Source organism: Enhydra lutris, unplaced genomic scaffold (genome assembly GCF_002288905.1).
Source record: "Enhydra lutris kenyoni isolate GAN:26980312 unplaced genomic scaffold, ASM228890v2 scaffoldscaffold26, whole genome shotgun sequence".
Classification (NCBI taxonomy): Eukaryota; Metazoa; Chordata; class Mammalia; order Carnivora; family Mustelidae; genus Enhydra; species Enhydra lutris.
In genome coordinates this window covers 15,196,459-15,217,248 of record NW_019154110.1, presented here as the reverse complement: position 1 = coordinate 15,217,248, position 20,790 = coordinate 15,196,459, and the positions used below count along the sequence as shown (strand labels likewise).

At 55.5% G+C, this 20,790-nt stretch overlaps 1 protein-coding gene across 5 annotated transcripts in view; it reads left to right on the top strand.

Moving 5' to 3' along the window:
• LOC111151236 (musashi RNA binding protein 2) overlaps positions 1-20,790 on the top strand; it is a 385,145-nt gene that overhangs the window by 342,275 nt on the left and 22,080 nt on the right. For 3 of the 5 annotated variants that reach the window (XM_022509070.1, XM_022509068.1, XM_022509069.1), the window contains one exon: positions 16,585-16,647. In XM_022509070.1, the coding sequence (XP_022364778.1) occupies positions 16,585-16,647 (63 nt within the window). Of the gene's footprint in view, positions 1-377; positions 783-15,177; positions 16,097-16,584; positions 16,648-20,790 lie in introns of those variants that run through there. The other 2 variants (XM_022509071.1, XM_022509072.1) reach the window with 2 other exon arrangements.

Below are 20,790 nucleotides of genomic sequence, written 5' to 3'. Positions count from 1 at the left end.
AAAGGGCCCTGCGTTTGACCTGCCCTCCTGGGCTGCTCGCTGGCCAGCAGAGCCCACATTAGGATTGGATGCGATTAAGTGAGATGCTGCGATACAGAGGGCTCAACACTATGGGTAGTAGTTCGAGGGAGGAGTAGCTCTTTTCTAGAAAGACTGAGGGATGAGCCACGACTGTGGAAGCGGCTCCTTCTTCCCAGGCCTAGATGTCCAGCGTGTACACCCTCGCCCTGACCTCCACCCCGCAGGATTAGTACTGGGGCTCAAATAATCATGATTCTCATCAGTGGCCCCTGCTGTTTCCTCTCTCTTCCCTCCCCCCACCTCCCGGACTCATTTCAGTTTAATTTGTTAATTTCTGTTCTTATTTCACTTTGCAGACTATTTGCCGATTTCACAAGACATAATTTTTATCAACTAGCTCTTAAGAGAGGCCTAACACATTGGGGTTTGCTACCATTCCTCGAGAGAGGACACAGCCCCGGCTGGGGCCACCCCGGCTGTCAGTGTCCACTGAGACTGTCCTAGCTGCCTGTTTGAACGAATGTTCTTTTTCTCATTTTTAATTCTTGGAAAAGACTCAAGTCCTCCTTGCTTCACTCAGTGAAAAGAAAAAAAAAATTTTTTTTTTTCTTCTGCAGTCCCTTCCCATTTTGCTTCTTGTACATACTGTGAACACCCCCCTCCTCCCAGCACCCTCCCTTCCCTACCTAGAATGTAACGGGGCCCAAGGGCAACTTCTCACAAACTTCGTAGCGGCGCCTCCTCAGGAGAAGCCAGGAAACAGGCATCAAATTATTTTAAATAGCGACCAACTAGGCTTCTTGGGGCATTTCATGGGCTGAGCTTTTAGTGCTGGTGGCCCACAGGCATTGGGGATCTGTGACTTAGAGCACCTGTGTCCTGTGGTGGACAGTACCAACAGTGAAAACACACACACACACACACACACACCACCACCACCACCACCACCACCACCACCACCCCCCGTTCTGTAAACACATTACGTGAAAGACGTAATCTGGAAGAAAAGCTCTATCTGAAAAACCATCACGATCTGGTTGTCTTTGTGTCTGGGGGCCAGGCACTCCGTGGCTGTGAACGATAATGATACGTGCACGTGTCTTTGAGAAGGGACATCTCAGGCCCTGTGGCCACAGATCCACACCGGGCCCCTCCTTCCGCAGCACCCCATCCACACTGGCCTTGCAGTTCCTGCTGGTATCAGGGCCTCTTGGCGCCTTCAGGGTAGGAGGGGACAGAGCACACAGAGCCGGTCCTGGGCAGGTGGGCACCCCCCGATGATCCAGTCACTCGGAGAAGGGCTTGTGTCTCCCATGGTCCTGACCCCCTCCGCTTCCCCCATGTGAAGTAGCCCCACTTGCTGGGATTCCCGCAGTACAGCTCAGCAGCGCCCTCAAGAGCCACCCTGTTGTTCCCGCTCCTAGTTTGTGAGAAGTGACCCGCATGCTTCCACCTGGTGCATCTGATGGGAGCACATCCCTCTGTTTGGATGTCACTGTCCTTGAGACCCAACCTGGGCGGCTTTGCTCATCTCATGAAAGATGCTTGATGTAATCATTGGTTAGTTTCCTGTTATTTTCCTGCAGGCTTTCTCATGAGTGCTGGTGTTGTTGTTGTTGTTGTTGTTTTGTTTTTGTTTTTGTTTTTAATGATTCTTTGTGGCTCGCTGCTCCCACCCCTGCTTTATTTTGTTTTACTCTGAATTGCTTTGCTTTGGTGAACTTGCCCCAGTATGCTCGCCTCACCCGCGTTTTTGCCATTGTGAATTTTCTTCATCTCTGTAAATAGTTCATCTGTGCTGCTCCCTAATGACATTTTATTTTTTTCCCCCTGTAAGTGACTGAGGTAGAAAAATAAATTGTTTACCACGGACATGCTGTGTGCTGCCGTCTCTTAGCCTGACGGTGTCCTGTTCTCGCTCCCGGGGAGGTGAACGCACTACAGTAACAGCCTAGCCCAGTTTCTGAAAGCATGTGGACTTCCGCTGGCTGCCGCCTGTCCCCAGCCCTCCCCGCTGCCCCGCGTCCCCTGCACTTGCTCGGGCTGGTCCTGTCCCTGAGTGGAGGGGCACAGCAGCTGTGCATAGCAGCTGCACGGCCCGCCCTGGTGCCCCTTGTCTGCCATCACTCTTGCCCTCTGGGGAAGATGCCCCTGGAACAGCTGGAGCCCCTCACGTCTGTGCATCAGGTGTGTGTGAGCTCATGCGAGTATTTGTGCATGCTGGCCAATGTGCGGTTTGCCTGTGCTTTGCCTTGCTGACTCCCCTGAACGGTGCAGGTTGGGGGAGGCCCCAGTGTTTCTGGATGTGAAGCTGGGAGGACCTGATTGCCAGGTCCCCCACTTGGCCATGCAGAACCATGTGACCCGGAGCAAGCGATGTAGCCCTTTCAGCCCTGGGAATAGTAATAGTGCCTGGGTAGGTTGTTAGAATTAAGTAGGGTAACGGATACGTGTCTTGGGTATATGCTGTGTAAATTGGTAAATACTGTGATAAATACTAGGAGTTTTAGAAATTGTGTTATTCCACTCTGCAGAGTGGTTGTCTCTTCCTCGTCAGCCTCAGCGGAGCTGCCTTTTGGTGGATCTGCTTATCAGTGAAAGTAGTGCTATAGAATCCCCCAAGTGAAGCCAGAGAACTGCTGGGACTTTGTTCCGACCCTTATGCCCCACCCCTGCTCCTCCATCCCTAGCCATTTACTCATTGTCAGGCACTTGATCTGGACAGGAATGAGACACCCTCCTTCAAGATGCTCTTTGTCTAGTCATCAGACCATCATGAGGCAGGTGCTTAGCTAGAAAGAGGGAATTGCTCTTTGCTACGAGGGGACAACAGTGGCTGCTTGTCCAAGCTAGGGTGCTGTCAGGAATGGCCCCTCAGAGAAGGCGACATCAGAACTGGGTCTTGCAAAGTCAAATAAAATCAGCAATGTAAAGAAGGAAAAGAAATATATCCCAGGCAGAAAAAGAAAGAACACACAAATGTAAGAAAATGCAAAGTAGTGATGGCCTAAACAGAATAAGAATTTGTTTCTCTCTTTCATGTAAAAGAAGCCTGGATTTGGTTTCACAGTATTAGAGGTCTGGGTTTCTTTTATCTTCGTGTTCTGTTCTCTTCAACATAAGACTACCTCATAGTCGAAGAAGGCTGCCCGAGCTCCAGCCATCACATACTCATCCCACAAGAGCACATTTCTTCCCTTTAATACTACTTCTCAGAAGTTAAGTGTGGCACTTTGCTTAGATCCCATTGATCAGACTTTAGTCACATGACTAGCTTTAGCTGCAAGGGAGCCTCAGAAATGTCTTTGTTTCGGTAACCACCTGCCAGCTAAAAACTAAGGAAGAAAAGTGGAGTTTATATGGGATAATAATAATAAATAAAATAATAAATAATAGTAAATAAAAACATTAAATTAAATATTAATAAAATTTTAAATTAAAAATAATAAAAGTAGAATAATATAGAATACTTAGCAATCTGGCACAAAGCTGAGAGGGGAAGCAGCACAGATCCCATGGATTATGCAGATTTCAGAGTATGGGCAGCTGGCAGGAGCAGTTCGGGGTGGGGGCATGCAGGGGGACAAGGCTAAAGAGGGCGGCAGGGCTGAGTCATGGTGGGCTTGTGAGTCTGATGCAGGAATTCAGATTTGATCCTGAAAGCAAGTGGAAAGTCCTTAGGGGATTTTAAGTAGAGGAGTAAGGTGATTCGATAGCCAAAGTGAATCGTAGAGGTGGGGGCCAGTGGAGAAACCACGGGGTCACCTCTGTTCCCTTCTTCCTACACCTTTACTTTCTCTACTCACCGCTCCCCTCCACCTCACACTGTCTCTTGACTCCATTCCTCTCCCTGCCTCAGGCTGAATGGTGGCCCTGTGAGGGTCCTTCAGCTCTGCTGGGGACCAGCCAGGTTGGTGCGGCATAGCTCAGTGCTCCCCCCTCCCTCCTAGGACAGTTCATAGGGGAGCAGCCAGGCAAGCCACCTTCTGGCTGGGAACACCCTGGGCCTCTGGTCCTGGGAGTTCCAGTTTGTGCTTGTACCTCTACAGCAGTGGAAAACAGGTTCTGCCTCAGATGCGGCTGTTGACGGCTGGCTACTGGCTGCCTAGAGAACTGGCTTCAGAGCGATTTTGAGGCCAAGTCCTCACTCAGCAGAAAGCCGGGCTGTGTGCCTGATTAGCAATGCCTGCGGGATTGCTGGATCTGGGACTCAGGCCCACTCGCCACGGATTTTGCTTTCCTTATTTGTCTAATGATGGTTCTTGGGTGCCGGGGGATTTTCGGTCACTCTAGGAGATGGCCGTTCTGTTTCACATGAGGGAGGCGGGGTGGTCTGAGGAGAGGTGCAGGAGCTCAGGGACACCCGGTGCCCTCTGGTGGAAAGGCCTCAGTAGGGGCTGCGGCAAGGTAGGCTCCAGTCAGGCCTGGCCGGTCCGAGCAAAGACAGAGGCTTCATGGTCCGTCTTGTCCTGATGGTGGTGGCTTGAATGTGGAAAGCAGAGCGTGGAGAGCCCCAGTTCTCCTTCTCGGGAGGGGAAGGAGTTTGCAGTAACCTGGATATCGGGGTGGGGGAGGAGCAGCCTTGGCTATGGGGGATGGGCTGCTCCTGAACCTGCTCACACCCAAACTTGTCGGTTTGGTCCGGTTTATGTCGTCTTGTGAAGTGTCTGGAAATGCCGTTGGCTGCCACCCCACAGGCCTAGGATCCTGCCTGGATGGGTCCCCCGGACCCCGGCGGGGAACAGCTCCGGAGCCCTTCCATCTACCCCTTCTTCCTGACCCCACTGTCCCCCCAACTCGGCTGATCTTGAACTACTAAGATGAGGTGGTTGGTTTCCCAGGTACGCAGTTGGGACCTCAGGCCCCTGTGCCCTGGGTGCCCGCAGCGAGGTGTTTCAGTTCTGTAAACGAACACTCCCTTGTGAAGAAGGCTCTTCATGACGCAGCAGACCCCCCCACCCCCGCCGCCGCCCCTGCACATCTGTTCCTCGCCAACCCTGATCCGCACAGCTCTGCAGCCCTCACGCTGGTCTGCAGAGATTATGCTCTTCACAGGCTCGATCCAGGGGCCCATTTTAAATCACAAGCTTGCTCCTCCTACGGCCACCCCCCTCCCGGCCCCCTGGCCCTGTGTGCCCTCGGGCTTCTCCTCTGAATGTGGAAGGCAAGCTCAGTCAGTGAAACTGGTCTGCTGCTCTGGAAGAAGACAGGGGAGGCACCACCACCCCAGCCCCAAATCCTGGCTGTGGGCCGTCGAGGGGCCGTGGGGGTGGCGGCCGGGGGGGGGGGCTGTGCCTGGGCCAGGCGGGCATGCATGGGCCTCGCCGTTGTGCCTTCTCTTAACGTGGAGAACCAGGAGCTGACGACGCTATTCCCAAATAAAAGCAGAGCGCAGGGCCTAATAGGCACTTAATAAATGTTTGCGGAAATGATTCGGAGCGATCTGAATTGACGTGAATTGCAGGTTTCACTTTCGATCAGCTTTCCGTGCCTCTTAAAGCTCTTGTGCATAAATAAAGGGAAATGTAACCAAAGGGAGCGCTCAGCTCCCCACGCCAAAGCCCGGAGCGCAGCCCGGTACTCTCCCAGGGCCAAGTCCAGAGACCCAGTGCTTGCTCTCAGCCTACAGGGAGAGTAGGGCCTCCTCCGGGCTCCGTGTCCACAGCTGTCCAGTGGGGCTGTTGACCGTTGCCCTACTCCCTTTCCTCACAGGTTGCTCGGAGGGGCACTGGGATCAGGCATGATCCAGTGCTTGGGGAAAGGCTGGCTGGGGCCAGGGGCGGGGGTCGTGACCGAGGAGAAGGAGACCCTGTAGAGACAGGGCGGGGACAGCATGAGGGAGGCTGCGGGCCTGGCTTCATCCCTCCTCATCCTGGGGGCTGAGCGCCACGCCCACCGATCCCATGTCCCCCTGCACTGCCCCCCTTGCTCTGCTCCCACCTTCCAGGGTACCCGTACCCCAGCTTACAGAGTCCCGCTCAGCCTGCCAGCTCGAATGTAATCACCTTGCTTCAAGCCCTTCAGGTTTCATTTCCATCAGCAAAAGCACATGAAAGCCGGCCACTTAAAACACAAAATAACCACAAAATATCGCATCTGGAATTACAGGCAGGTGGCAGTGGCCGGCTTGAGGGATGGGCAGTCATGCCTTCCACGACAGCCCAGGACAGACCAGAAGGCAGAGGTGCGGCTCTCATGCCCTCCTCCTCCCCAGGCTGAAAAGAGGAAGGAGGGTCCCGCCCAGAGACGTTGCCCCAGAGTGCAGCCCAGCTCGGATCCCCTGCCCCTACGAGATCCTGACCCGTGGGGTCGCTCCCTCTCATCCCTGCACCTTTCGTTTTGAGGGTGGGGGCACGGGCACGTTTTCTGCAGCGTGCTGGAGAGGGTCTTCGGGGCCTGGCCCAGGCCGGGTCCTCTCCAGGCACAGGAATGCCGAGTGAGCAAGCAAGGAGGTCGGTGCCTGGAGGACATCCCACACGTGGCCAGATGTGTTCCTATGCAGTGTGACTGGTGTGGCGTGACTGGTGTGCCGAGTGAGCGCGGGGGAGGGAGGAGGGACTTTGCTTGGGAGGCTCTCAGGAAGGGGTGGCGCCTGACCTTGGTTTTGAGTCGTAAACAGAGTTTCACCAGCAGCTGATGAGGCAAGGGTATTCCGAATCCAGAGACTAGCAGGTTAAAGGCATGAAAGCATCCTACGTCTTCCTCCCTTGCATTCCTGCCTCTGTCCATTGTAACCCTCCCTCCCACCCCGGGCAGATTCTGTGCCATTACCTGGGCCAGGACAGCTGGAGAATAGACTTTGTCATGGAGAAGCCAGTGTCACTTGCTTCCAGACCCAGGGAGTGAATCTGTGGGCCAGAGATGCTGTGCATCTCTGCTGTGCCTTAGGAGGCTCTTCCTGGTCAAGGCTTTCGCAGATACCACTGAGCCAGCCTGGCGTGCCCTAGACGCTGGCTGCTAGGACTGGTGTCTTTAAGGGAGAGCCTTGCCCAAAAGCACTCCCTTGCGGGGGCCGCACCCCATAAAGGTGCCGCTGCCCTGCTCTGAGCCTGAGTGGGTGGGTGTTCAGCTGGCCCTGGGGCACCCCTAGGATTTCGGGGGAGTGTCGAGGCCAGTGCCACAGCCATCTCAGTGGTCCGTGTCTCTTGGATCTCTCCAGACTCTTCATCAGGGCTCTGGTACCAGCCTTGAACAAGCTAGGATTCGGGTAAGGCTGGGAGCAGGAAGGGCACCTTCTTCCCCTTCTTCCCCGCCCCCTTGCTCCCACCTGCTCCCCTCGTCCACCTACCCATCCTTTCCGCACCCAGTGCATAGTTACCAAGCGCCTGACCTGTCACTGGCCTGCCCTCTAGGCTGGACTTGGTGCCGAACCACAGAGACATGCTGTTGCCCTTTCAGGGCATTTGTTGGGGGGCAGGGAAGAGAGCAGGGTTCCACTGAGATGGAAGGACCCAGAGAGGCTCCGCTAGCCAGGGCCTCCCCAGAGGAGCTGTGAGGAGCCGAGAGCGCCAGAGCCCCGGGATCCACATCCACACCCGTGGTCCCGCTGTCACAGGGACGCGTCCCTCCCTGAGCCCCCGCGAGCCCCCAGCCTCCCCCGGTCATGTTACCCCACAAAGTTAGCTGTTGCACTTAAGATAAAACCTACCCTTATCACTCACAAGCAAATTATAAATGTTATCTACGAAAGCCCTTTGGATGTGAAATGTCATGTAAATTAATAGGATTTTAGAATAGGAAGTCTCCAGAGGGAGTTCTCAGCTCCACTACTGTTATTACCTTGGGCAATAATAATAAAAATAGAAATAAAAGTTCTTACTGCACTCACTGATGGCTTGCCTGTGCCACATAACTGCGCTGAGCACCCCGTACCATCATGTCGCTGAGTGTCACAGCTGCCCGGCTAGGAGGTGCTGTTAGCCACATTTTCAGGGGAGCAGAAGGAGCTGGGGATGGAAGTTCCGTCTCTTGTCCTGGGTCCCAGCGAGTGCGAGAGATGGCATTTTACCACCGTGCTGTAATCGCTGTCTGTACGGTTCCCTTGAACCACACTGGCCCTGGAGTCCTTCCTCTGTTAAATGGAATTAGCGACATCTTCCTCGCAGAGCTGTGGGGCCGGCTTACGAAGGGGACCCCAGCCTCTCTAGGATGGGCCCAGCTGGAGAGGACTTTCTGGGTCCTTGGCCTTGGAAAGTGCCACCATGGCAGCTGCTCTTATTCTCTGGCGTGCGGTAACAGGTTTCTGATTGTCAAAGCCATGTTCTTCTGTTGTACAGGTGAGGAGACAGGTGTAGAGAAGGTTCCAGCATTTGCCCTTCCAACTCGGGCTGGCGCAGTATGCCGTGCTGTAAAAACTGTGAGATGTGTCTGTGCCGCTTGGTAAATAACAGCGGTCCTGTGTCCCCAGGGCATCTCCCTTACCACCCCAGGCTGCCCCCCCAAGACTCTTTGGCCATTCCACGGTCCACCAATCCCAGTGATGCCCCAGTACAGCAGTGGTCTGCCATTCAGCACCAGAAGCACCTATGTCAGGAGACAAAAAGTATGTGTGTTTTTGGTGGGAGGGGCTACATTTTACGCCAGGGAAGTTGAGGTCACAAATGTTCATTTACTCACGGAGTTAGTGATGGGGCCAGGATGGGGGCCTGGGGTGTTTCAGCAAGAAGTCTCGGGGTGCTCCAGGCTTCAGTGTTCCCTGTCCTGGTCCATAGAGGTGGGTGCCACAGAGGTGCTCTTTGGAACTGTGCTGGGACAGAGCCATTGCAGAGTCCTGTATAGAATGAGGCTCCCCAAATTTGGGGAGCCAGGAAAGTGTGAAGAGCCATGCAAACAAAAAGCCCTAGAAGGGGCAATAGTCAGGCCAGTGGTTTGTCGTGACACCCGCTGGGGGCAGGTGGCTGAGCATCTCACAAGCAGAGACCGCAGTGCTCATGAGCGGGGGCGGGGAGGACACGCTTTCATGGAAGGAGAAGCTCCCAGAATAGTTGCTGCTGTGTCCCTTGAAATGACAATGTGGAGTGCCTTCTCTTGAAGGTCTTGGTCCTCGGTCTCAGGGAGTCGGGCAGATAGTGCTGGCCCAGAGCAGCGGGGAGTGGTTTGGGAACCAGCTCCCTGCGGCCATCCTCGCTCTTGAGGTCTTGCTGGAGAGAGAGCGTGATGTGGAACGGAGTGCCCTTGGGGGGCCAGCAGCCAGAGCCAGAGCACATGTCCTACGTCAGCTGCTCCTGGTGCTGGCCCCCTTCTGGAGCAGGATTTGGTGCAGCCACATCGGGGCTGGAGCTCAGCTAGGAGACCCTAGAGCAGACACAGGCCTGGTTCCAAACTCGGCGGGTCCGTGGTGGAGCCCTCCCTTCTCCCTGGCAGAGTGAGCCGTAGCTCCGCTGGGTCCAAGGCCCCACTTCTTGCTGGCCAGTTTCCTCTCCTTCCCAGGGAGCTGGTTTGTGTACAGTGTGGCCTCACAGACAGAGCCCCCCTTTCTTTTCAGAGACTAGCAACTGTGGGCTCCATGAGGGCAGAAAACATGGGAATCTCAGTCATTGCTCTCTCTGACCACCATGCTTAGAACAGAGCCTGGAGTGTAGTAAGTGCTCAGTAAATACTTATGAAGAAAAAAGGGGTCTGGAAGTGGGGAAGGCTCGAACGTAGCTTCCCTGCAGAAGTTCTGGGTCAAAGAGAGGGGCTGCACCCCCAGCTCTACCAGTGAGGGGCTGGGAAGGCCCAGGGAGGAGGATGCTGGGCCAGAGCCCCCCTTAGAGCACTCAGCTTCCTTTCTCCTGGAAGACCCCCAGCACCTGAGCCAGCAGGCCTTGAAGGGTGTTCTCAGCTCTCCTCCTGAAGCCCTCAGCCCCACGCTCTGAGCTGGGAGCCAGGCCTGGGTGGAGACCAGGACCCGTTCCTGAGTTTCGTTATCCGGGAGCAGGAAGATGGGAAGCCACAAAGCCCCATGTGGGGGTGAGGGGCAGGCCTCGCCCCACTGCTGGCACTCAGGGGCACAGTGATGGTAGGCGGTGTGTTGTGCTCCCTGAGCACCCTCTGATCAGGAAGACACACAGCTTTCACTGCTGGTGGGCACCCAGGGGCTGGGCTCGTCTCTCCTGAGAAGTTTCTTGTCATTTCCAAAGGATGCTCCCTGACTTGGTCATGCTTCCACAAACCCTTTCATCCAAACCAAGGCTCTCTGACAACCAGACTGTAAAACCTCTCGAAGGTTTGATGTGTAGTGTACCTTCCCTTTATCCCCGTTACGACATCTGCAGAGAAGATGAAGCTAAACAGCGACTGCATTAAAAGTTGTTTGGGAGGAGTGTTGTGCCATCCCTCTGCTCTAGGTGCCAACACCCTTAGGGCTCTCTCACTTTCTCTCACTCTCTCAGGCAACACCCGGAGCCTCTCGCTTCCTTTGGGCAACTGGGAGGACCCAGGACCAGGCCTGAGCTGCCTACCCTTCCCCTGCCTGTGCCCAGGCAGGGAGGCCTGGCTTTCTCGTTGGTCCCTCCACCTTCTACCCCACACTCTCTCCAGCACCTCAGCCCCAGCAAGAGCCCTAGCCCTCTCCTGGGGGTGGGGAAGGCAGTGGAGAGGGGATCCCTTGGTGTCCTTAGGGAATGTCAGTCTTGCTCCTAAAATGGTGGGTGGAAATCAGATTCCTATTTTGAATGCCAGGAACTCGGGTTTTGTTTTGTTTTTTCCTTTTTTTCCTAATGGACACCTATTAGCTTTCTTCAGAGCAGAATTTTACAGCTTGATCACAGCCATGGGCCCCGTTGGTAATCAGTTATCCCACCTCTTCAGGCCCTCTCTAGACCCCCTAGGTCCTCCTACTCCAAAAATGCACCATCCATCCCCTTTCCACTCACACCCCCAGTAGCCGCTGCTCTCTCTGCACAAAGCTATGGATTTCCTTTCAAAGAACCAGCCCGGGGCACACCAGGCAGGTCTGCCCAGGAGGTGGGCAGGGCCCTGGGCCAGGGGTGTTTGACAGATGGGAGCGTTTTCTAAACTTTTCCACGGCGTGTTTCCTACGTTCTAGGTGACCATTCCTTCTCTGGGTGGCTTCTTTTGGAGTGTTTGGATTCAGTGAGCAACAGTGGGTTTAGCCAAGAATGTTGGAATCATCTGAAGAAAGTGTTGGTAGAGGGAGATGCAGGACATGCTGGGGAAGGGGACAGAGAGTGCTCTGAGCAAACACAGCAGAGGAAAAATTGCCTTCCTAATGGACCCTTCAGGATGGGAACACACATTACAAGAGACCATTATAAAGACTCCCTCAAAGTCCCAGCTTGTTGGAGGAGCCCCCAGAAAGCTCCGGATTCTCTCATATCCTCTTTCTGCGAGAGGCACAGAAGCCCGTGGACTTCTCCAAGGTCACAGAAATAAGTAGTGACCGTGCCGGAGCCGTCTCCCTGGCAGCCCGCTCCCAGGAGGGCATCTTTTCATGCCGTGCCGGGAGGAGGATATAGGGAAAGAGGTGCCCAAGCTGACACCCTGCAGCCCTCCGGAAAGGAGCACCGTTTCAGTGTGGACTGCCAGCTAAGCCTTCCCTAAGTCAGGGGTCTCTGCCTCCACAGTGCGTCAGAAGCATCTGGAAGGCCTTTAAAAGCTAGCGATGGGGGCCTCCCCTGATTCTTAGTGTGTTGTGAAAGCTCCCCCGGCCAGGCTGGAGCCCCGCTGCTCTCCGCGGAGGCCCCGCCGTGGGTCTCAAAAGAGACATGGTCCTGAGGAGAGTCACTGCTGAATCGCCGGGAGGGCCTTCCTTTCCACAAGGAAGCAGGATGACGGACTTGGGCAGATGTGCGGTGCCATTGAACGTCTTAAAATTTTTGAAAGCCTTTACACCAAAGGTGTGAGCCCTTGGCCGTGCCCTGGGATCACCCAGAAAGCAGGGAAAGGTCCCACTGTGCATGTGGGCTGCAGCCCAGAGCAGCTAAGTCTGATTCTGTGTGGAGCCAGGTCTCAGGATTTGTCAAGGCTCCCCGGGGGCCAGGGAGCAGCACCCCACCCCCCAGGTCTGATTCATTATGCTCCGGTGCATTTGAGCTTGTCCCCCTGGGGCTGGAGGGTTGCCGGAGGAGAGGCAACTCCACGTGCAGTGACTTCCTGCGCCGGCTCTCAGGCACCCTCCCCGGGTCGTCCTGACCCTCAGCAGCTGGTGCTCCACCAGAACCTTCTTTGGGGCAGACTCTGCACTAGGCCTTAAGTGGGACATGGGGCTCAGGCCCTGCCCTAGAAGAATTTGTCAGCAAGCAAGAGAAGATTTGCACATCAAAACACCTGCTTCAGGGAGGCAGGAACCAGTGCTTCCCAGGAAGCATCCAAAGGAGGTGTGGTGCCCTAGAATTCTCAAAAAAAATCTAAAGTGCCATTAACTTCTAATTTGCCGTCCAGTTTCTCCCAGCTTGGAGAAGTCCAGGAAAGTGTCTCATTCACGGTCAATGGGATGGTGACAGCTTATACTTAGATGAGTTACGAAGCCCAGAGGCACCGCTTTCCAGGGCCAGAGACCTTGGCATCAGGAAGATGGGTTCATGCAGGCTCAGAGGTGAGGGGACAATAGTGGTTCTCCAGCCGCATGAGCTGGTTACTCAGGGCCCAGAGAACGGAAGCGCCGTGCCCAGGTTACGCAGTGAGGCCAGGGCAGCAGGGGATGGAGGCTGGGCTCTGACTCCAAGCAGGGTGACCCTTCTCTTCTCCCATCTGAGGGCTAGAGGACCTTCAGACTAGCGAGACTGGGTCTTCGGATTTGACCTCCATTAAATAAGGCATGGCACCTGTGTGTACTTGGAGTTAAGCCTTAGCATCATTCTTTTGTTCCCAGGTACCCTATCTGTGCATTCAGGGGGCTCGAACGGGAGGGGCAGGCCTCATTCCTAACACCCAGGCTCCTGGGCGGGCAATCTATGCCCCCAGACTCTGAGTTTCTGTCAGCAAAACATCTGGTTCTTTGGTGCCTGATTTACTGCTGAGGAAGGAGAAGTGTTAGAGCAGGAAGGTCCCGCCAGCCCCCTTGGCCCAGTCACTGTAAGAGCTGAATGGAACGCATATGCTAGTCTTGAGCTAGGGAACTTTAGCTCTGCTAGAATGACATTAGGAGGCTGGGACAGTGTGAAGGATGACAGGCCACTGTTATGGGTAAAGCATTCCAGCCTCCCCCGTGTGCTTATGACTGTCTGGCCCCATGGCCCATCATGGGGAGAGTGGAACAGCCCTCTGTGCAGGGGAGTCCTGTCTTAAAGGTGGGGCTGATGGCTGGACAGGCCTCCCCAAAATGACACCTGACATTCATTGAAGCTTACCCCCTGGCAGGAGTTCATCTGAGCATTTTGTGTATATTAATCTTGCACTCATATCATCACCTCCTTTACAGATGGGGACATGAAGGCACAGAAAGGTTAAGCAACTGACCCAAAGTCACACAGCTAGTAAATGGCTGAGCCAGGATTTGAACCCAAGATTCGTGCTCACCTGCCTCACAGGAGGCCTGGTTGCTCCCTTCCCATTGGCCAGGCAGGCTATACTAAGCAGGAAGCCTCTGCCCACATTCCCAGCAGCAGAGAGGAGATGGTCATCTATTCTGGGCAGTGAGCAGGGTGCTGGGGCAGCCACGGGCACTCCGGGGCCAGGGGTTCTGCTGCCTGAGCCCTGTCAGCCCTTCTGCCTAATTCCCCCAAGGTCTTCTCCTGGGTACCCCTGGCCGGAACAGGGCTCTCCTCAGTAGCCCAGACCGCCTCTCCCTTCAGAAGTAAAATGAGAGGTTTCCCAGACAGCTAGGCCACCATAGATGACCCCTGGCTTCTCAGGGCCTGGGGAGAAAAGCTGAAAACAGGACCATGAGGCAAGTCTGGAAGGCTTCTCCTCCCTGCACCCGCAGCTCTTCCAGGTCCGGGTCTAGTCCAGGGGGCTCATCTCTACCACAGTCCCTGGGCTGGGGCCTCCTGGTCCTCAGGTGCCTCCCACTGTCCTAGAGACAGGCTGTTCTCCATCAGGACAGCTTGAGGCCCCGGGCCATGATGCTGCTTTGGCTTCTGATAGCCCCTTGTGTCACCCCAACACATGCACACGTGTGCACACACACACACGCACCCCACCGTTCTTGGATCTGGGTCTGCCCATCCCCAGCAAGCCCAGCCACCAAGGAGAGTCCGTGGGGCCCCCCTGATAATAGCATTGGGCTTATCCACTAGGTCATCTGAAGAATACGTGTGGGGTGACCAGTGCAGCAGAGCTGCCTCGGAGGACGGGAGGGGGAATGGAAGGGAGCTGGGGAAGTGATCCGTGACAGAGTCCCACAGAGGCTGGGCTGGGGCCCTCGCCCTGGCACGTCTCAGATGCAGTCACTGCGAGGGCTGCAGGCTCCGCTCTCCGGTGTCTCTGGTGTGGAGACCGCGCTCTCCTCCCTGGCACTCTTCTCACACCTGTCAGTCTGCTCAGCCCTGTTTGATGGTTGAGATGAAATTCTAGCCCTTAGCGGTGTCTGATGCTCAGTCTCCAGCAGAAACCTTTATCTGAGATTAAGGATAATGGATTTCCTTTCTTGGATAAGTTTTTTTTTCTTCCTCTTTCCTCTCAGACTCTTTTTTTTTTTTTTTTTTTTTTTTTTTTTCTGGTCAAAAATGCGCTTGACTCCAGAAAATAGCCCTTTTGTTAAATGTCTTTTTTATTGACTAAACTTGCCTCCCTCTGGTTCTGCCCCCCACTCCCTTCCCCTCCGTGGACATCTTTTCAGGCTTCCAAGGAAACCGGCGAGGAGTGCAAAAGAATAAGTTGACCTTCCTTCTCTCCCAGCCCACTTCCTTCTCCTTTCGGGGTCCCCTGAGCTCTGCTGCCTGTGCCTGCAGCGGGGGAGGGGGGTGCCTAGTGTGCAGAGGTTGGGACAGGGAGAAATAACTCCAATTCTTCCTTATTTTCCTTCAGCACTTTCTTCTATCACCCACATTTCCAGAAACCTAGACCCTGCTTGGAAGAAAGGGGGAAAGGACTTGGTGGGGGAATGCCTTCGTGGGTCTCAGGTGGCAGGGGGCCCTGGTAGCCCCCGTGGGGGAGGGAGTGGCCTCCTGGCACGTGTGGGGTCTTCATGGGAGCTGGGAGACCGATTCCAGCAGCCAGGGATGACCTTGTACCCTTATTTCACCTGGATCTTTCTTTTTCCCCCTTCAACAGCCCTATTACCATATTTAAATGCAAGTATGTCTTTTTTCATTGACATTTTAAGTAGCTTAGCCTGACCTTTTTAGAGTAGCTCATTCCCTTTTGAACTTTTTTTCCTCCCCAGTAGTTCTGTGTAGCTAGGATAATAGTCTTAGAGTTTAGTGGGCTTCTATTTCTAGTTTCTGCTGTGTTTGGGGGATGGCTCTCTATCTTTTTTTCCCTACTCCCACCCCGCTCCCTGCCCCCCATGGTGCATGTACTCCCCCACTGTGTCCTGTAGCAGGTCCGTATTTGGAAGGCCCAAAGGCTGAAGCCAAGTGAGCAGCTGTCTGGTTGCCCGTGGTTTGCTGCTGGCTTCTGGCCCATCGTTTAAAACCACAGCCTTTGGAAGTGGGGCTTGAAATCAGGCCTCGAAAAGTCTGCCTGGATGGCAGATGGCGATTGTTCCGTGTGTGCGTGTGTCTGTGTGCGTCCCCACGTGTGACTGTGCATACGTGATGCTAGTGGCCAAGAGAAGCCCAGGGGAGAGGACTCGCCCACCTCTTCCTTCCCCTGGACATTCTGTAGCCACGCTGGGTCACTTTTTCCCTTCCAACCTTCAGTCCCATTTCTGGGACAGCCTTGCTGCTCCAGGTGTTCTTAGCTAGGCAGACACTTGATGGAGACCCCTAGGACACCCTTCACTGCTAACTTGGTCAGGATGTGGAGCTCAGACAAGAGGCAGATTGAAATCCCCATCATGTGCCTCAGGAGGTTAAAATGGAGAGACAAAGCCACAGGGCTCACCTCACATTGGTCCCTGTGGCTACCCACTCCCTCCCCCAGCTGCCTTCCCGTGTACTCAGGCAGTCAGTGGGGCCTCCCAGCACACCTCACCCTCCGGCATGGGGCTGAGACGATGCTAGTACAGGCTTTCCAGAGTCCGGACCAGCAGAGCCTCAGGAGAGCAGCTGGAGTTCAGCCACCTCCTGGCCCAGGTGCCTGTGCTGCCCAGAGGCTCAGGGCCACCTGGTTGGGGCCGGGGGCGGGGGGGGGGGCGGTTCCTGGGCCATACTTGGCGCTGCCATGGACACACCCTGGGGGACCCCCTCAGTCATGGCAAGGACAGCAGGGACCCTGCCCTGCTCCCAAGAGAGGATCCTCCTCATCCTCTTAGATTATTTCGGTGTGCCTTCTAGAAGTAGTTTCTGTGGTGACTTTTGTGTAGGAATCAAACACACCTAAAGGGGCTATGCCTTCCAGAAGCATGAGAGCTGCTGACCTGGGTCCCTCCTAAAGGCTGCCCCGAGGAGATCCCTTCTGGCTCCTAGCCTTTGGAGGAGGGGGTGGTGCGAGGCCTGTGAGCCTGGGCCGTGCCGGGGGGGGGGGGGGGGCCCTTCCAGGGTCCGACCCTCACTCCAGCTCCTCTCTCCCCGCCAGGCTTCCCAGCAGCGGCTTACGGACCAGTGGCGGCAGCGGCGGTGGCGGCTGCAAGAGGATCAGGTAGGGAGGTGTGCGGGGCAGGCGCTCCCAGGCATGCCCCAGTGTGCGGGGGAAGGTAAAGGCCCTGTTGGATCTGTGTGGCTGCGTCTGTCCACTCCTGTCACCACAGCCCAGAGGGTGGGGACAGGGGGGCACGGGCGAGGCCCTGCCACCCCGGGGCAGCTCCCAGTGCGGATCAGTCGCAGGACTGCAAACCAAAGGTAGAGTCTTACTCTCTCCTCGAAAACAGAGCAGTGACCTTGGTTTTGACTTTGGACGACCCCCTCACCCAACAGCCGGCTTCAGGCACCCGCAGCATTTCCCTCGTTGGCTTTCACTGCTTCATGAGGCTCCCTTCCTTGGGCCTCTGACCTAGCCAGAGAAGATCCGGGTTGTGCAAGGGAGGCTCCTGGCCTCCAGGGCCCTGCTGCACCTGGCAGGTGGCCTTGCTGATTCAGCTCAGACCCTGGTGCCCGGAGGCCAGAAGTAGGGCCAGTCCCGACCTCTGTGAAAGGGAGTGATTTCTTGAAGCCCTTGTTGCCTCCCAGGCTCTCCTCAGAGCAGAGACTGGAGAGGTCCTGGACTCCACCTGCCAAGGGAACTGGGGTTTTTCCTCTCCCACAAAACTGCCCTGGTCCTTTTGGTCTCTAAACCCAGCCTCTTAGGAGGTCTAGCGCCCCTCAAGTGAGGTGGGAGCGTTTTCCCAGCAGCCCTGTGGGTCTGGCTGGAGCTCGTATGTCCACAACGCGGGCCCCAGAGCAGCCTCTGTCCCTCCCCCCCCAGATGCTCCCCGCCTTGGCTAAGCAAGCTGGGCTGCCGTTGTGTGCTGGGCTCCCCGGGAGGCCGCCTGGAATCTGCGCCCCAGCCGCGGAGGGGCCCCTGCTCCTCCAAGACTCTCCCCACCATGTCCCTGGGACAGGGCAGCAGAGCACCCCAGGGAGCAGTTAGGGACAGGGCTCTGAGGAGGGTGGGGGAAGGGAGGCACTGGTGGGGTACCAGGAAATGGGGCATTCAAAGCCCGGAGGGCAAATGCCAAAACCCAAACCCTCAGTGGTAAGAGACTGGCACAGTGAGGCCCTTTAGAAACATCAGTAAAAATCCGTTCCATGCAAACTGGCGCTGCCTTGAGCTACAAAGGAGCCACTCCCTGGAATCACCCACTGGGGATTTGTTTGGAGGGGCCAGGAGCTCGCTGGGGGCTGCTGAAGGCCAATTAGCCAGAGAGCTGGGCACCCGCTCAGCCTCCAGCAGCCCCCACCTGCCCTCTGGCCAGTGTCCCCTGGTGCCCCTGCCCTGGGGGCAGGCGCGCCGCTGCCTGGTGTCTCCCTGTTCTGTTTGGTTTTTTTAACTTGAGTGCTTTTTGGTATCGTTACAAACAAGCCTCTGTCCTACCTGTGCCTGGTGGGGGGGACGACAAAAAGAAAACTCGAGATTTTTGAGTGTTGGTTGTTTTCTCCGTTCAGTTTCTTTCTTATTATAACTTGGATTATGAAACTAAACTTTAACCCGAAATTAACCCTGCCTCTCTCCCCACCCCCATTCTCCTTGACTTCATGGCAAGTTTAAAGGGCAGCATGGGGTTCTTCGCAAGTCTGAGAGCGGTCTCCCTGTGGCCTGTGCCCCCCTCCGCCACCCCCACCCTCTCACGGACCCTCCAGAGCCAGGCGGGAGTCCCACCCATCCCTCCCCAATTCCTAACCCCAAACTCCAGAGCCATCTCCAACCACACTTTTTTTTCCAGGATCAGTGGTGTTTTATTTGTAGCCATTTCCATCCGGAGCCAAGTCTCCCAGGGGCCATTCGAGGTCAGCCATGCTCATCGCTGCACTGTTAGTGAATTCTATTCAGGAGCGTGCTCCCAGACCACCTGCCCCACACCAGACTAGGTTAGTGCAAGGAGTAAATCCTCAACTCCGAGGTGCCTGGCCCCAAGGGTGCAGGCTTGGCCAGGAGGCCACAGGCACCCGGCAGTACTGCCTGGGGGTCAGGGGCTTGGGGTGAGCCGCAGGGCGACAAATAGACTATGCCTGCCAAGGTCAGAACATCGCGTGGGCTGGAAGACACCTGCCTCTGTATAGACAGGGTAGCTCAGCCCCTCACCCCCATCCCAGGTTTTGGACCTGGAGCAGGGTTACAAGGTTGGGGAAAGAAGATCTCTGCCTGTCTTTCTTTTAGCGCATTTTGGCCTGTAAGGACTGTCCCCTCCCTCCCTCTAGAACATAATCTGGACTCCGAGCCTGGTGAGACGGCCAGTTATTTACCTGTTGTGGTGGCCCCTCCGTGGCATTTTGGCAAACGCGTGAGAGGGACGGCACAGACTGGTTTGCGTTTGTGCATCAGCCCGGGCCAGCAGGTGATCGCTGAAGGCTGACTGCCCGGTTCTCCCTTCCCCTGCTCCTGCAACCCTGCGCACCCTCCTCCCGTGCCAGCTCCTTCCCGGGGGACAGGGGTGTTCCTTCCGCCCCCCAAGCAGCCAGCTTCGGCTGTTGGAGGGTATCACAAGCCCAGGCACTTCGTCTTATAGGAAGAAGCTGGTACAGGGAGTCTGTGGAGTACCGACCTTGAGTTTGGTACTCCCCCGAACCTAGCAGGGGACTCCAAACCGCAGGAAGCGTGGCCTCCACTCCCCAGGGGCTGCCTGTCAGGCTTGGTCTAGGGATCAGGCATCCTGTGAAAGGAGGGCCTTTCGTTTTTGTCCAGCTCCACAGTTTTGTTTTGTTTTGTTTTGTTTTTCTGCTTCCATATTTTGATGTACCAGGGGAGCTTCCTGAGGTAGAAGCACCTGCTGAGGGCCGTGGTGGGGGTGGGGAGCAACTCGGATTTCGCTCAGGTTGGCAACTCGTATCTGTCAGGGCTATGGTGTCAGGGTAGGAGGTCCAGGGGGGCCTTGAGCTCTGCACCCACCTCAGCCGACTCCTCGAGGCCAGCCTGCCTGCCTTTTCCTAATTCACGCAGGACCTGAGGTGAGCAGGGCTCAGGAGACCCCCCGCCAGGTGAGGTCCCTGCCGACTCCTAGATGACTTCACTATCAGTGGTCACTTTTCTTTTACCTTCACCGGTAGTCTGAAACGTCATCTTTTCTTGTGCTCAGTCGAGAGTTTGTTTGTTTATTTTGATCGTACTCATTCAGTTCTGATGGCCTCATCCCGTCCTACCCAAACCTAAGTCCAGTTCAGTCATCGACCCCCCGACACACACACACACACACACACACACACACACACACACACACACACAGGTGAGGGGAGTGGTTTGGATGCTCAGGCTGTTTTATTTCCGGGTGACATCACGGGGTGGGTCTGTGTATCAGTCGAAGAGCTTCTGAGCCCCCTGCCCGCCCCCCCAGCCCGTCTCCGGCCCCAGCCAGGACCCCTTACTGTACTTTATACTTGCCAGCTTTATTCCAGTCTAGTAACATGAGCTCCTGACGGTGGTGGTGAGTGCGAGAGTCATGTTTCTGTTGTCTTTTCTCTTGCTTGGTTGGGGCTGCGGTGAGAGAGTGTCTCTGAGGCATACTTTCCCGCCTCTCTTACACTAGGATCTGCACACCTCCTCTCAAACACTCTTCTGAGCACGCTCAGCGGGAAGGTTTGTCCACACCTATTAATCCTCTCTCAGTGTCCAGCTTCCTGTTAGTACCAGCTGGTTTGCATGTTTTTGCTTGTTCAGATGAAAACAGTTCAAGAAACAAACTCATATCCAACTCTCGAGAAATGTCTTTTTTTTGTACACTTTCGTTTTTGATTTTTTTTTTTATTAGTCACGACTCCAAAACACCTGTTGTCCAGTAAAACATTTCACACCTCCCCTGCCTGTTCTTAGAGTGTATGTCTCTGTGGGACTGAACTAAATGCATGCACTGTAGTAGATGTCCTGGTATTAGCCGTAGCCCTAGAACATGCATTGTTGAGTTGATATTACAGGGTCTCTGACAGCCCGGCCCAGCACAGCTGCCGGCAGGACAGCGCGGGGGACCAGGAAGACAGGGGGCTCCATATTTTCAATGTTGCCAAAGGGCTTGGATCCATGTTCTCGCCATCAGCCACCACCACCTCCCCTCACGCTCCCTGCTCCCCCAGTCCAGCACTGGGCCACCACCCCCAGCTCTAGCCTTCCTCACTGAGCTCGCTGGCGACCGTGTCTGTGAACAGAACTGGGATCGGA